Source organism: Hippopotamus amphibius, chromosome 9 (assembly GCF_030028045.1).
Source record: "Hippopotamus amphibius kiboko isolate mHipAmp2 chromosome 9, mHipAmp2.hap2, whole genome shotgun sequence".
NCBI classification, from domain to species: domain Eukaryota; kingdom Metazoa; phylum Chordata; class Mammalia; order Artiodactyla; family Hippopotamidae; genus Hippopotamus; species Hippopotamus amphibius.
In genome coordinates this window covers 113,109,291-113,124,748 of record NC_080194.1, presented here as the reverse complement: position 1 = coordinate 113,124,748, position 15,458 = coordinate 113,109,291, and the positions used below count along the sequence as shown (strand labels likewise).

At 52.5% G+C, this 15,458-nt stretch overlaps 2 protein-coding genes across 3 annotated transcripts in view; one reads left to right on the top strand and one right to left on the bottom strand.

Moving 5' to 3' along the window:
• Positions 1-7,008, top strand: part of ITGAL (integrin subunit alpha L) — a 39,460-nt gene extending 32,452 nt beyond the window's left edge. For both annotated transcript variants that reach the window (XM_057750779.1, XM_057750776.1), the window contains exons 26-31: positions 2,095-2,205; positions 2,432-2,488; positions 2,583-2,681; positions 3,105-3,200; positions 3,870-3,980; positions 5,525-7,008. In XM_057750779.1, coding sequence (XP_057606762.1) covers positions 2,095-2,205; positions 2,432-2,488; positions 2,583-2,681; positions 3,105-3,200; positions 3,870-3,980; positions 5,525-5,713 — 663 coding nt within the window. In that variant the 3' untranslated portion in view covers positions 5,714-7,008. The remainder of the gene's footprint in view (positions 1-2,094; positions 2,206-2,431; positions 2,489-2,582; positions 2,682-3,104; positions 3,201-3,869; positions 3,981-5,524) is intronic.
• Positions 7,009-12,104: 5,096 nt separating this feature from the next.
• Positions 12,105-15,452, bottom strand: ZNF768 (zinc finger protein 768). Its single transcript, XM_057748183.1, has 2 exons — positions 14,549-15,452; positions 12,105-14,252 (listed from the first exon to the last, which is right to left on the bottom strand). Exons 1-2 carry the CDS (start codon positions 14,634-14,636, stop codon positions 12,634-12,636), a joined length of 1,707 nt encoding a protein of 568 aa, XP_057604166.1. The 5' UTR covers positions 14,637-15,452; the 3' UTR covers positions 12,105-12,633.
• Between the last annotated feature and the right edge of the window lie 6 nt (positions 15,453-15,458).

Below are 15,458 nucleotides of genomic sequence, written 5' to 3'. Positions count from 1 at the left end.
ATTTATTTATTTATTTATTTGCTCCATTGAGTCTTCGTTGCTGTACACAGGCTTTCTCTAGTTGTGGCGAGCAGGGGCTGCTCTTCGTTGTGGAGCGAGGGCTCCTCACTGCTGTGGCTTCTCTTGTTGCGGAGCACAGGCTCTAGGCACATGGGCTTCAGTAGCTGCGGCACACGGGCTCAGTAGTTGTGGTGCACGGGCTTAGTTGCTCTGCAGCCTGTGGGTTCTTCCTGGAGCAGGGATCGAGCCCATGTCCCTTACATTGGCAGGCGGATTCTCAACCAGTGCACCACCTAGGAAGTCCCTGGTTTTTTTGTCTTTTAATGGCTTTATTGAGATTGAATTCACATACCATACAATTTACCCATTTAAAGTGTACAATTCAATGGCTTTTAGTATATTCACAAAGTTGTGCAACCATCACCATAATCTAATTTTAGAACATCTTTATTACTCCAAAAAGAAACCCTGTTCCTGTTTGTAGTCACACACACACACCCCTTCCTCCATCCCCCAGCTCCTGGCAGCCACTACTTTTGTCTCTATAGATTTGCCCACCCTGGACATTACATATAAAAGGAATCATACAACATGTGGTCTTTTGTTACTGGATTCTTTCACTTAGCATAGGATTTTCAAGGTTCATCCATGTTGTAGGGTGAGTCAGTATTTCTTTTTTTTTTTTTTTTTTTGCCAAGTAATATTCTTTTGTAAGACAGGCCACATTTGATTTATCCATTCTTCAGCTGATGGACATTTGGGTTGCTTCCATTTGGGGCTATTATGGATAATGCTGCTTGAACGTTCTTGTACAGGTTTTTGTATGGACATATGTTTTGTTTCTCCTGTATATATAACTAGAAGTACAATTGCACCCTACCCTCCAGCCACATCACACTCGCCTGGTACTCTCCTAATTCCCTGCATTTTCGCTTCTCACTGCCTTCCCCCATCTTTATCTGTTAAACTCCTCTCCACCTTTCACAGCTAAATTCAAATGCTGCCTTTGACATTAGGCCATTTAGATTTAACTTAACTGATGTTTTCAAAGCATCCATGTACGTCTTTTGAATGAATAAGTGATAGAACCCCACAAACTGGATATGTATTTCCCTGCTTGGCCTCCCTGAGATTCATTGGTGCTAGTCCTGTGTCATTTTCTTCTACATTTCTGGGTCTTCCAGCCCAGCAAAGATAGATCTTTTATACAAAAGGCACTGAGGAAATGCTTTTTTTTTTTTTTTTTTTGGCTGCACTGCGTGGCTTGCAGGATCTCAGAATCTGGGCCACAGCAGTGAAAGCCCAGAATCCTAACCAGTAAGCTACCAGGGAACCCCTAGGAAATGTTTCTTAAATAGATTCAGTGACTTGGGACTTGCCTAGTGGTCCAGTGGGTGGGACTCTGTGCTCCCAATGTGGCGGGGGGGGGGGGTGCAGCTGGGTTCAATCCCTGGTCCAGGAACTAGATCCCACATGCATGCTGCAACTAGGAGTTCCCATGCCACAACTAAGATGCCCTCATGCCACGATTCCGAAGACACAACTGAGAACTAAAGCAACATAGATAGATAGATAGATAGATAGATAGATAGATAATTTAAAATTCAGTGCACTTGCCAAAATGTCTATCCCAGCCTGCATTGTGCAAGCATTTTTTTGCATCTATCCTTGTTAAATGCCCTTCCTTCTTCCACTCATTCAAAAAACTACTTTTTTGCGAGACTGGTTATGTGCTAGGTAGTGTGTCAAGGCTGTAGGGAATTGCAGGTGAAATGAGCCACAGCTCCTGCCCTCTTGAAGCTCACAGTCTAGCGGGGATACAGACACACGAGCAGATGCTTTGCCATCTTGCTGGGGAATGAGGGTGCCAAACCATCAGGAATGATGTTTGAGCAGTACCTTGCAGGATGGGCGAGGGTTAGACACATGGAGGAAGTAGAGAGGCGTATGGAACCCATGCTGGAAGGGTATGGTTAACCATTACCCACTGCCTAACAAAGAGCAGGCCCTTGGGCCCCAGCTAAGGAGGACTGGATCTGGGGTGGCTGTTGGGGTGGCATTCAGGACTCTGCATCCCCTTGTCCTCTGTACCAGGTGAGGATCCAGCCTCATGTCAATGACAACATGATCCCCCTGGAAGCCTTGGTTAGGGTACCAGGGCCTCGCAGCGAGGGGCCCATCAGGCAGAAGTGGGACGTGCAGATGGTGAGTGCCGCCCAAGGAGGGAAGGGCTCCCACATCTCTGGGAGGGGGAGGGGAGAAATGTGTAGGGACAGGAGTGAGGAGGGTTGAACCCGCAGCAGGCCCGTGGGGGAGAACTGAGATGAAAGGTGGTATCCGAGAGTGGGGAGGAATGCCAGGTCTGGCCTCAAGGGGCCAACGTGCCCTCTTAGCTCTGGACTAACTGAAGACCCTGCCTCATCCTTCCCAGGAGCCTCCTGTTACCTGCCTCTCTGAGGATCTGGAGAGTCCATCTGACGTGGCCGAGGTGTGGGCCCGGACCTCAGAAACTGGGCAGGGGCTGGGCAGAGGGCAGGTGGGCAGAGCCCTCCCTGATCCCCTGCTCTCCTTCTGCCCGGCAGCCTTGCTCATTTGGAGCCAAGTTCCGCTGCCCAGTCCACCACCAGCAGGAGAGCCTCGTCCAAGTGATCGGGACAGTGGAGCTGAAGGGGGAGATTAAGGTAGCACCTGATGGCAACAGACTCCACGTGGTTCTGAGCGGGCCTCGAGGGCTGAGGGGTGGGCTTCCTTCCCCCTAGAGAGCATCCCGGCATTTTTTTGTTCTGTCTTGAGAAATATCCCCAACATGTACACAGTTGCAGATGAAAGAGGACCATGATTTGTTTAAAAGTTGCAGGACTGTTTTCAGGGGCCTATAGATAATTCTTAGATGTTCTTTGTAGGAAAAATGTCCTTCCAACAACGGCGAGCGGCACGTTAGAACGCTCCAAGAGAGAATGGGGTAGAGGTGGTGCACCCACTAGGACCCATTTTCCTCGGCCTCGGCCTCTGCCCCTTGCGTTGCGCTGGGGGGCAGAAGTCAGTGGGTTCTCAGTCCTTGTTGCCTCTGGCCTGATGCCTGCCCCTCCCCCTCCCGCCCGCAGAACTCCTCCATGTTCAGCCTCTGCAGCTCCCTCTCCATCTCCTTCAACAGCAGCAAGCACTTTCACCTCTATGGCAGCAATGCCTCGCTGGCCCAGGTATCTCTCTTCCTCCTCAGAAGACCCAGGAACAGAGAGCAGCAGAGCAACGGGAGGAACCCCGGGGCCGAGCTGGGAGGGCTGGAGCTGGGAGCGTGGGAAGCCACAGAGGAGAAGGTTTGGGCTTTAGTGCAGTAAGAACCTTCCCACAGCCAGAGCCATCTGCCTTGGCACAAGCAGACCACAAGGTCAAGTTGGGTTTGATGGTAGCTCAGCCAAGGGGCCCCCACCCCACACGCAGGGCATGACAGGAAGGTGCTCTGGGCAGAGAGAGTAGCACATGCAGAGCCCAGCACTGAAAGAGTGGGTGAGGCGGATTTAAGAGCAGAAAGCTCAGAGCTGGAGAAGGGAAAAGGCAGCTGAAAAAGTAACCAGAAGCCAGATTCTGGAAGGCATTGCATACTGAGTTGGGGTTTTGGCATTTCATCCTGGGGCTAAGGGAAGCCTTTTAAGGGTTTGAGGGGTCCATGGTGTGTGTTTGCCAGTTCATTCCGGTGGCTGCGGTGGGAGGTGTACTGGACAGAGGGGGTCTGGGCCCAAGCCCCATGTCGTGTGTGACACAGTCCAGATGGGAAATGCTGAGACCTAGGGATTGACGCGAGATTCACGAGAAATGTCAGGGACGGGAACGGCTTCTCCCCTCCACTCCTCGCCTCTCCTCTCCCCCAGGTCATCATGAAGGTCGACGTTATATATGAGAAGGAAATGCTCTATCTCTACCTGCTGAGCAGTATCGGGGGACTGTTGTTGCTGCTACTGATCTTCTTCGTCCTGTACAAGGTAGGAGCTTGTGCGAGGAGCCGGCACCCAGCCAGGCCAGGGAAAGGGCATTGGCAGGAGTCAGGGAGCAGGATACCAAGTTGAGGGGGCTTTAAAGCCGGGAGGGGCCTCAGCCTACTCCTCCTTCTACAGATAAGGCTACTGAGGCCCAAAGAACAAGCAAGACTTTAGCCCCCATCCCTCAACAAGCGGTGGCAGAGCCAGACCTGGGAACCTAGGGAGAGGAAGGAGAAGGAATGTCCCACGTATCGAGGGCCAGGCACTGGGATACAGAGGCGCAGACCACACACGTGGTCCATGCCTTTGAGATGCTCCCAGTCTGCAGGGGAGACGAACACGAACATGTTGGGGGCTACACTATGTGCTCTGGGGCCTATAACACAGGAGCCTAACTTAGGTTGGAGGAGGTCCAGGAAGGCCTCTCAAGAGAGGTGGTCTTTGAGTTGGGATTTGAAGGATGAGTAGAAATTAGCCAGATGAAGAGTGCTGGAGGTCAGCTGTTCCACATGACAAACTCAAATATTCCAGAAAAGAAAACATAGAAAATCAAAGTTTCTCCCTATTGCATCCCCAGAGGGTTGTGTCATTAACAACCATTTTGTTTATATTCCCTCCAGGTTCTAATTTTGTTGTTAATGTGAATGTGAATGTGTGAGCATGAGAGAGAGAAAGAGAAAAGCCAGTGGATGTGTGTATATGTAGAAAGCATAAATGGAATAATACCGTATATGCTGCTTGGGACCTTGTATTCCTCCTGGATATTATACCTTCAGGTCTTTCTGTCTGAGCACAGTCAGCCCTACTTCTCGCTTTTTGGGGTTTTTTTTTTTGGCTGCGTTGGGTCTTCGTTGCTGCACGCAGGCTTTCTCTAGTTGTGGCGAATGGGGGCTACTCTTCGTTGCAGTGCGGGGGCTTCTCAGTGCAGTGGCTTCTCTTGTTGTGGAGCACGGGCTCTAGGCGTGCGGGCTCAGTAGTTGTGACTCGAGGTGCCTCTTACTTTTGAACCTGGGTGGTTTTCTGCTGTCTGGATGCCTCACTTTTTATTTAACAAGATCCTTCTTGATGAACTTCAGATTGTTTGGAATTGACCTTTATTTCACACAGTGTGCCAAAAGGCTGTTGTTACCGACATCTTTGCACATTTGTCCAGATATTTTTTGGAATCAATTCTTAGAGCTGGTATTACTGAGCCAAAGAATATATTTGAGCTTTCAACAGAGAGTGTGTGACCCCTACTAATAAGCCCTATATAAGTGCAGGCTCTTGCTGTTAGTATTACTAGATATTGTCAAGTCACCCACTCAAAATATTGGTACGTGACATTTTGATGAGCCTCAGGAATGAACTATTGAACATACAGCTTTTAAACATATTGCCAAGAAGCAGGTGTGGCAGATACCCTCGCCCCATCCCCAGAGCGGACGCCACCTGTCTGTGGCACATGTGACTTGTCCCCATAAACGGTGCTTCCATGTTTTGCCGGGGCCAGATGGCCCAAAGGACTCTGTGGACTCTTTGTTTACTCAAGTGTTGTCTTCCTACAGGTTGGTTTCTTCAAACGGAACCTGAAGGAGAAGATGGAGGCAACTGTAGAAGCGTCAGATGCAATCCCTGGAGAAGACACTGGAGAAGATGCTGGACAGCCGGCGTCTGGGGAAGAGGCCAAGGATCCAGGCTGCCTGGAGCCCCTCCACGAGGAGGAGGCGGCCCAGAATGGAGGTGGCAGGGACTGAGGTGCAGGCCGGATGCAGAGAGCCCAGAACTGGACTCGGGATGCCTGGTGCCAGCCTGCCTCTACCTGAATTTCACCTTGTGTCTTTGGGCAAGTCACTGCCTCCCCATAAGCCTCAGTTTTCTTAGCTTGAACATGGGCCCATTCCTGCGTGCCTCCTTTGCAGGCTTATGGTGAGAATCTGTTGAGGGGTGGGCCAGGAAGGCCACAGAGGTGAGGCCTTGTAATTATCATGGGGTCCTGGCGCCCACTGGCCCCTGTTAGTTTCCTCCCCTGGGAGAGACCATCTGACCTAAATTTGGAGAAACAGTAATCTCAGGACCTAGTGACACTCCCGGCCCTCGTACCCATCTGCCCTTGGATGTCCGCAGAGGCCCCAAACTCCCAGAACCTTGCCCTGCATTCTCTCCTGCCTGGAATTCAGTCAGCTTTCAATTCTCCTGCCAGAGAGCGCATCTCATCTGTGTCACTGCCTTGCTCTTGCAAACACCTTGCCCTTTGGCTAACAACCAAATTCCTTAACATGCCTTCCGAGATCTGCAGAATTGGGCTCCTGTTTCCTTCCCAGCCTCTTCTAGAGACATCCCACCTGCCTTTCTAGGCTCCAGTTAACCAGCCTCTTCACTTGCCCAGCTCCTTCCTGGCTTACCGTCTTCACCCAGACTCTTCTCACTTCGTGGACCATTCCTCCTGCCTCCTTTTCTTGCCTAACCCTCTCTCAGCCTTCAGATCTCAGCTCACACATAAATTCTGCAGGGCAACCCCCCAACCTCAGCTCAGTTTGGTTCCCATATGGTACACGCTTCCACCAGCTCGCACTTGTCCTGCCTGGTACTGATCATATTTGTTAATAGTTAAGTGATTAACTTAAATTAAACAGTGAGTTCCATGGGGTAAGGATCATACCTTTCTTGTTCACCTTGGGACCCCTGGTGGTATCACAGAGCCAGACACATAGTAGGTGCTTAAGACAATTTCACTGAATTGTGAGGGTGCCTAGGGGAAGACAGAGAAAAAAGTTTGGATGGGCCCCATGGCAATGCCATCCATCAAGGCTCAGTCTTCCCCAGGCACCTGCCCCCTCCCTCCACAGCCCCCCCAGGACTCCATCACATTGCACTGTGGCCCCCACTATGAGATTGCGAGCTCAAGGATGGAAACTATGTCCGTTCACCTGGCTCCCAGTGCCAAGCACAGTGCCTGTATATATTTACCAAATAAGTGAAATTCTGGCCAATTTTGTGATGTTCTTGTGCTGGTGCAACATTTCAGCCTGGCTCAATTAAATGAATATTTCCTGAGAATTCCAGTGGTTAGGACTCAGTGCTTTCACTGCCAAGGACCCGGGTTCGATCCCTGATAGGGGAACTGACATTCCACAAGCCACATGGCGTGGCCAAAAAAAAAAAAGAGAACATTTCCTTCTCAACCCCTCTACTAACTAAGTGGGACCAAAACAGTCAAATCTATTTTTTTCTTTCCTTTCTCCCTTCTCCCTTCTTTTCCTTCTTCTTTTTTTTTTTTTCCTTTTGCCATGATGACCCTCAGAAACTGACATGTGCCTGACGTCAGTTCATTCAAAAGAAGCAGCAAGAGGACTTCCCTGGTGGCACGGTGGTTAAGAATCCACCTGCCAACGCAGAGGACACGGGTTCGAGCCCTGGTCCAGGAAGATCCCACATGCGGTGGAGCAACTAAGCCCGTGTACCACAACTACTGAGCGTGCACTCTAGAGCTCTCAAGCCACAACTACTGAGCCCACATGCCACAACTACTGAAGCCCGAGCACCTACAGCTGGTGCTCCGCAACAAGAGAAGCCACTACAGTGAGAAGGCAGCACACTGCAATGAAGAGTAGCCCCCGCTCACCACAACTAGAGAAAGCCCTTCCGCAGCAATGAAGACCCAACACAGCCAAAAATAAAATAAATAAATAAATTTTTTAAAAAAGTGAGAGGCACAGAAAGTGAGGAAAGGTTAGGGAGGCATTGACAATTTATTAAGCTGTGAAGATAGACCCTCAAGCAATGGTTTTTGGGCCTTGACCCTGAAACTACACCCCCCCCCACCCCCGCCAGAGGGAAAAGAGAGGACTAGTCACTGCTGCCCTCTTGTGGTCAGTAGGATGTGGGGTTGGGGGGAATATTGAGTAGCTCTAAGGCCAGCTCCTGTCCAGCACTGGGAGGTGAGGAGCAACATTTGTTCCCTCAAGCAGTGACCTTTGATGGGTCCCTTCTGCCTACAGTGGAGTAAGTGGCCATTCCTGACCTGTGCAGAACAGTCTTTCAAAGCCTGCCAGCCTCTCCAACCTCATCATCCCCTTCTGGTCCAGCCCCCAAGGAACCATGGCCGCATGGCTCCAAAGCGAGACATCAGGAAGGAAGAAGTGAGGCCCATTTTCCCAGAGAGGGGAAAAAAATGTTTTGACGTGATCTGTAAGCCTCTCGAAGCATAAGTCGGGTTCTATTCATGTCTGCAGGATTTCTTGAGCACTCTGTGTCAGGCCCCGGGCTGAGTCTCAGGACCTGGTTGTGAACACAACAGACAAGTCCCTGGCCTCAGGAAGCTTCACTTCAGTGGGAAAACAGAGCGAAAAAGTAGGTGTGGTTCCAGGTAGTGACAGGGCCGTGAAGAAAGTGAAGCAGGATAAGGGGTAGGGGGTGATGAAGAGGGCCCTTTTACGTAGGTGGTCGGGAAGGGCCTTTTTACATAGGTAGTCAGGAAAGTCTCTCTGAGGAGGCGAGATTCTGTGACACAGGAAAAAAGTGAATATTTTCATCAAGGTTGGCAGCCAAACACAGAAAATCTGGGAGGTCCATTTCGGGAACAGACCTGCCATCATCATGCCCAAGAATCTCTCTTCCAACTCACTCAAGAACACTGTCTTTGTGGGAGTTCCCCGATGGTCCAGTGGTTAGGACTCCATGCTTCCACCACAGGGGGCATGGGTGCGATCCTGGTTGGGGAACTAAGATCCTACATGCCTCTCGGTGTGGCCAAAAAAAGGGGGTGAAAAAAGAGCACTGTCTTTGAACACCTAGGCATCCTTCCTGCCTTTGTTCACACGTGCCAGCCTGTCCAGTTCCACCTGTTTTCATTTTGTTTAATTCTTCTTCATTACGGTTTATTACAGGATATCGAGTATAGTTCCCTATGCTATACAGTAGGACCTTGTTGTTTCCACCTGTTTTTCTATCCTTTAAAATCTTTCTACTTCAAATTTTTGATACTTTAAAGCTTTTCTCATCCCCTTGGTTCCTGGACAAGAGGACCCAATTCATCACCACTTTGATTTTTAATTTATTTTTAAAAGTTTTTTTAAATTTAGTTTTTTGAAGGGGGCTGTGTTGGGTCTTTGTTGCTGTGCGTGGGCTTCCTCTAGTTGCGGAGAGCAGGGGCTTCTCTTGTTGTGCAGCATGAGCTCTAGGTGCGTGGGCTTCAATAATTGTGGCACACGGGCTTCAGTAGTTGTGGCTCAAGGGCTCTAGAATGCAGGCTCAGTAGTTGTGGCGCACGGGCTTACTTGCTCCGCAGCATGTGGGAACTTCCTAGAGCAGGGATCGAACCCATGTCCCCTGCATTGGCAGGCGGATTCTTAACCACTGCGTCACCAGGGAAGCCCCCATCACCACTTTGTTTATGGCTCATCGAGGCACATAACACTGACTCTGTGGGCCCGTCTCTCAAGACTAGGAGATTCTGGAAGGCAGGACTCAGGCCTCACTCACACGCATTACCAACACCGACCCCCTCATCAGGGCTGGCACAAAGCTATTTGTTCCATAAAGGTTTGATTCTCTGGCCCTAAATGTAAATGGGTTAAATCTATTGGTTTTATCCAATTAGAAATTAAAACAGAGAAAAATTTAAAACACAAGAACGCCCAAGCCTACATTCCATGCAAGCCATCAAAGTGATGACATATGTCATCACATGTCATGCAGCTTCTAGAAAACAGTTCGTTATGGGAGAAAGAGAGTGAAAAAAGTAAATAACATCTTAGTGTGGTTAGGAAAATGGTCAAAAGCCAGTCAGCCCTAGGATAGAATCCAGGCTCTGCTGCTTCCTACCTGTGTCACGTGGGGCAATTTCCTTATCCTCTCTAGGATTCATTTCTTCACCTGTTAAACAGGAATAACAGCTGTCTATACCTCAGAGCCGCTCAGCATCAGATAACATGTGTAAACTGCTTAGCACTGTTCCTAGCCTATAAGCACTAATGGTTGTGGACAGAAAAGCTTGGTCTGTGCAGAAGGGTGTAGTAAAAGGAGCAGGCTGACCACAAGTCAAGTTACTTGGCGCTGGAGCTCTTCCATTAGCCCTTCCACTTTGACCTTGGGGAACACACATGTCCTTTCTGGGTTTGGTCTGCTCCACCTGGCATCTGAAGGTACCACAGGAGCTGTCATAAAGAGACGGGTCGGGGCTGAGCAGCTGAGTCCCCACCCTCATTTGAACCGATTTTAAATACCAAGGCGACTGGGAATTCCCTGGCGGTCCAATGGTTAGGACTCTGTGATTCCACCACCAAGGGCACGGGTTCAATCCCTGATCAGGGAACTAAGATCCCACAGGCCGCACGGTGGAGCGAAAAACAAAAAACAAAACAAAACAAAACAAAAACCCAAGGCTACTTTATCAATTAAGCACCACAGGCACTTTACCCAGGGTCTTCTAGCTTTCAAGTTGCCTACATTTGGGGGCCAAAGAAAAATTCGACTCCAAAATAAGGAGATTAAATTGTATAATTGAAATAAATGTTGCAGTAAATGTCTACAACTGGAATATCATGTCAGGTAGTCAAATGCAGTTCTGTTCAACATATATAGTTATATATATGAGCCACATTAAATGTGGGAGTTGGAGTATTTTAATATTTGAAATTATGTGTGGTAGGGTATCCATACAAAAATGTGCATAAAGTTTACAAAGGTCTTTAAAAGACTGTGTTGACTTGGAAAGTAATGTTCTACATCCAAAATAATTTAAACTTTGAAAACCGAGACTTCCCTGGTGGCACAGTGGTTAAGAATCCGCCTGCCAATGCAGGGGACACAGGTCAAGCCCTGGCCCAGGAAGATCCCACATGCCACAGCGCAACTAAGACCCTGTGCCACAACTACTGAGCCTGTGCACCTACAGCCTGTGCTCCGCAACAAGAGAGCCCCCACCGCACTGAGAAGCCCGCGCACCACAGTGAAGAGTAGCCCCCACTCGCCACAGCTAGAGAAAGCCCGTGCGCAGCAACGGAAGACCCAACGCAGCCAAAAATAAATAAAATAATAAATCTTTTTTAAAAATAAAATAAACTTTGAAAACCACTAAACACACTAAACTGTACTGAACTACATGATCTCTAGGGCCCCTTTCCAGAGTTGGTAGATCATGAGAGGCTGGATTGAAATGTGCTTAGAGAGGTTATTTGCTCTACACGAGTTATAAGGCCCTGAGGATGGGCGTGGGGCCAAGGGTGATGTCAGGATCCTGAGGCCCAAGAGGCCTTATGGAGTGATGACTCCCCACCCGCCTGTGAGGCTGAGCTGCTGAGGGCAGGCGGAGCCAGGCAGATGTAGTCTGAATGTCTCCCTCACAGGGCACTGCCCTTAGCAGGTGTTCATCTCAAGATGTGCCCTGCAGCTGGGTGTGGCCTGAGGTGTGGCCTGAGGTGTGGCCTGTCCTCCTCAGCTAAGTTCACGACAAGCCACACTCCAGAATCCCTCAGACTCACTGATGGCACCAACTCCCCATCATTTCCTGAGGAGCCAAGTGTTAGGAGGCCTGAGGCTCAGATGGGAAAGGAAAGTAGGATAAAGATGGGGTGGTGACAAGATGGTCCTAAAAAGGACCAGCCTGGTGGGTCTTAAAGGCTGAAGTTATTCAACCTTCATACTGGGTCCAGTATATTCCCCCCATGGGTGGGGTTGGAACTGCTGACACTCCCTGTAATTCCCATCAGAGTATGCACAGAGGGGTGGCTAAAAGTTCTAGCTGGGATTGGGGAGGCGACAGCCCAGCTGTGTGCTGGGAGCCTGGGAGAGCTGGAACGCAGGCTCGAGGCCTGGATGTGAGAATCAGGGTCTGTTTTCTGGCCCAAGGACAGACCTTCCGTGTTTGGGAATAGGGAGGACCTCCACAAAGTTGAGGGTTTTCTCACACCTGTACTGGACCCCCTTTGTCTTTGTGCAGCATTCAAAGCACAGGACATGAACTTGAGCAGATATGGGCAAGTCATGTCTCCTGAGCCTCAGATTAGAAGATTCCAGTGAAACACTGAATATAAAAGCACTTCCCAGACAAGGCCTTATGGCTTCACTGGCTATAGTTCTGACCTAGTGTCTCCCACTGCCCAAGGCACTATCCATGCACACATTTTAAAGACAAGTCTCTTTTATCACATAAAGTTTATTGAACTCAAATTCAGGGGCTCCAAAGCCTGAGGAAGACAAGGGAGGCTGGGGTCTGCACTTAGAAGCCAGGCCCCGCTTTGGGGACCCACTCCCCGCCCCACCTATACCCTCACCCCTTCCTGACTCAATGAGGGTCTCAGTAGCTACCAATCTAAGCTACCCACTCTAGTTAAGTAACCCGACCCCTCCCTCCCCCCACCCCCATCTAGCACTTCGCCAAGCTAGGCTTCCACCAGGAGGCATGCTGCTGCTGAGGCCAGCTCTCTGCTGACCTCTTTCTGGATCTCTCCCAGAGCCTCCGGCTGCCAGCTTGGCCTCCCTCCAACCCCTCTTCATAGCCCATTTCCCATAAGTCTCTGGGGCACGTTGCTTCCTCCACCCTGGCCCCCTCTCCTCCTAGAATCCTCAACTCCTTTCTCCTCCAGCGTTTCCACTATTCTCTCTCAAGGTTTCTCTAGCTCCCTGTCCCCTTCTCTTCTGCCCACTACCTCCCCACTCCCGACGGGGCCCCAGGTCAGAGCCGACCAGCCGCGTGGGTCCGCTGGTGGCGGATGAGGTCAGAGCTCTGAGAGAAGGCCTTTCCACAGTCATCGCACTTGTAGGGCCGCTCCCCACTGTGGACCCGGTGATGCTGCAGCAGCGTGGAAGAGCGGCAGAAGCCCTTGCCGCACACGGCGCACCTGTATGGCCGCTCGCCCGTGTGGGAGCGCTGGTGCTGAATCAGCGTGGAGGAGCGATTGAAGGTCTTGCCACAGTCGGGGCAGCTGTAGGTGCGGCCTGGCAGGTGGGTGCGGGCGTGGATGGCCAGCACTGAGCTCTGGCCAAAGCGCTTGCCGCACTCAGGGCACTTGAAGGGCTTCTCACGGGCATGGCTGCGGGCATGGGGGATAAGTGCCGAGCGCTGGGAGAAGCTCTTGCCACAGATGCCACAGCTGAAGGGCCTCTGCCCGGTGTGCACCCTCTGGTGACTACGCAGGGATGAGTTCTGGCTGTAGCACTTGCCACACTCAGGGCAGCTGTAGGGCCGCTCGTGGCTGTGGGTGCGCTGGTGCCGCAGGAGGTAGGAGCTGTCACCAAAGGCCTTGCCGCAGTGCGGGCACTTGTAGGGCTTCTGACCAGAGTGGGTGCGCTGGTGGCGAAGCAGGTAAGAGCTGTCAGCGAAGGCCTTGCCGCAACGGGGACACTTGTAGGGCCGCTCACCCGTGTGGGTGCGCTGGTGTTTGATGAGGTCAGAGCTCTGGGAGAAGGCCTTGCTACAGACCTCACATTTATAGGGTTTTTCACCCGTGTGGATGCGCTGGTGTTGGATCAGGGTGGAGCCTCGCCCAAAGCTCTTCCCACAGATGCCGCAGATGTTAGGCCTTGGGCCCTGCCCACCCCTGGCCCGGCCACCCCGTCGGCCTGGACCACGAAGGGTCCCCGTTAGGCCCAGGGGATTCTGGAGCATCTCAAACTGGGGTGTAGCCAGCAGGGCCCCTGTGGGCATCTCAAAAGGGGGCCCTAGGGGCAGGCCCCCCGTGGGCTGCTCCCCAAACCCCTGGGTGAAGGAGTCCAAGGGGTGGACTCCCAAGGGGATGCTCAAGGGATTCTTTTCCTCAGGATTCAGAAGCCTCTCTGCACCTTCCTGGAATTTGGAACTTTGAGCTTCAAGTTCAGGGCTTTGAGTTTTGAACTCAGGATTCTGGGGTTCAAATCCAGGGTGCTGGGGTTCATACCCTGAGCTCTGGGATTCATACCTGGAGCTTTGAGATTCACACCCAGGGCTCTTGGGTTCATACCCTGGGCTCTTGGGTTCATACCCTGGGCTCCGGGGTTCATATCCAGGGCTCTTGGGTTCATACCCAGGGCTTTGGGGCTCATACCCAGGGCTTTGAGATTCAAACTCAGGGCTCTGAGGATCTGATTCAGGACTTCTCGGTGCAAATTCAGGGCTTGGGGGCACAAACCCAGGGCTTCGGGACTCAAAACCTGGGCTTTCAGGCTCAAACCTAGGGCTTTGGGGTTCAAACTCTGGGCTTTGTGGCTCAAACCCAGGACTCTGGGGTTCAAGCCCAAAAGGTATCTCTTCGACCTCATAGTCCCCAGTGCCTTCTTGCTGACAAATTTCCTCTTCCTCATTCTCACTCATGTTGCCTGCAGGATCAGAGAATTACAGAAAACCCAGATTGTGTGGGGCCTGGAAGGTCACTGGGTCCCACCGTTTGTTGCCATAAACCTTTCCCTCCTGCTCAAGCAGGGTCGCTGGCCCTCGGGCAAGTGCTGAAATCCCCACCTCTCCCTCAGCAAACCCAGGACACCTGGTACCCGCTCCCCGCCTCCTCCAAGTCCCAGGTGTCCCAGGCCCCGGCTCTCTTCCCTCCACCACCCCCCACTACAGCCCCCTCTCCCGCTCCCAGGCACGCTTCTCGGAGGGGCGCCCCCTCCCTCACCTTTGAGGGACCCTTCGGGGCTCCCCATTTCGTCAGGACTTTGCACATCCCGGGGCTCGAGGCCCCACGGCGACGCCTCCCGTTCCATCCCCGCCGGCTCCCAGTGCGGCGGCGGCGGCGATGGCAGACGATCCTGCGACCCGGTCTGAGTGCCCCGAGACCCAGGCCCTCGCCGCCCGCCCGCTCAGCGCCGCCCAGGGGACCCGGCGGTCCAGCCCTGGCCCCTAAGGCCGGACGTCTTGACCCTGGGCCTCTCCGGCCGCCGGGCCCCTCCCCTCCCCGCGGCCCCGCCCCCACCCGCAAGGTCTCGGCTTGCCCTGGGGTCCTCACAGGCCCCTACTCGTCGTGGCCTCAGAGATGAGGGGCTTTACGAGTCGTCTTGCCTCCCCCGGATACCGCTCCCCGCCCGAGACCCCGTCGTCTGGCCTCCCAGCCCCCGGCTGGGCTGCGGGTGGCCGACCCCCTCCCCTCCGCACAGGAAGTGTCCGTCCGCGGCCAGTTTCCCCCGCTGGCTAGCGCCGCGGCCTCTCTAGGAGCGGCTGGAGGTGGAAACTCGTTGGCATTAACCCTGGGCTGGATGGCCCCGGCGTCGAGGTAGGGGAGGACGGGGCGCCCTGGAGCCGGAGGGAGAGGCTGGGGCAGTTCGTGTGCCTATGTCCTAGGTCTCCGTCCGCCGGGGGCCTATCTGTCCGTCTCCCGGGCCCTGCGTCCGTCAGTGTCTGTGGCCAAGGGCGAGGCAACAAGCGAGACCAAGGTCAGCGAGAAGGAGCGACGCTTCCCGGCGCCGGCGGGGGCGGTGTCTAGCTCCCCTCCCCTCCCGCGCCTTGTGGTCAGCTCTGGCCGCGCCTCGGGAACCCGGAGAGACACCCCCAACTTAGGCTCATCGAGGCTCCTGAGTCTGGGACCCTCC

Coding starts and splice junctions, on each gene's coding strand:
- ZNF768 (XM_057748183.1), bottom strand. CDS start 14,636: ATGGAACGGGAGGCGTCGCCGTGGGGCCTCGAGCCCCGGGATGTGCAA. Junction 14,253..14,548: donor CCCCGAAGGGTCCCTCAAAG/GTGAGGGAGGGG, acceptor CTGATCCTGCAG/GCAACATGAGTGAGAATGAG.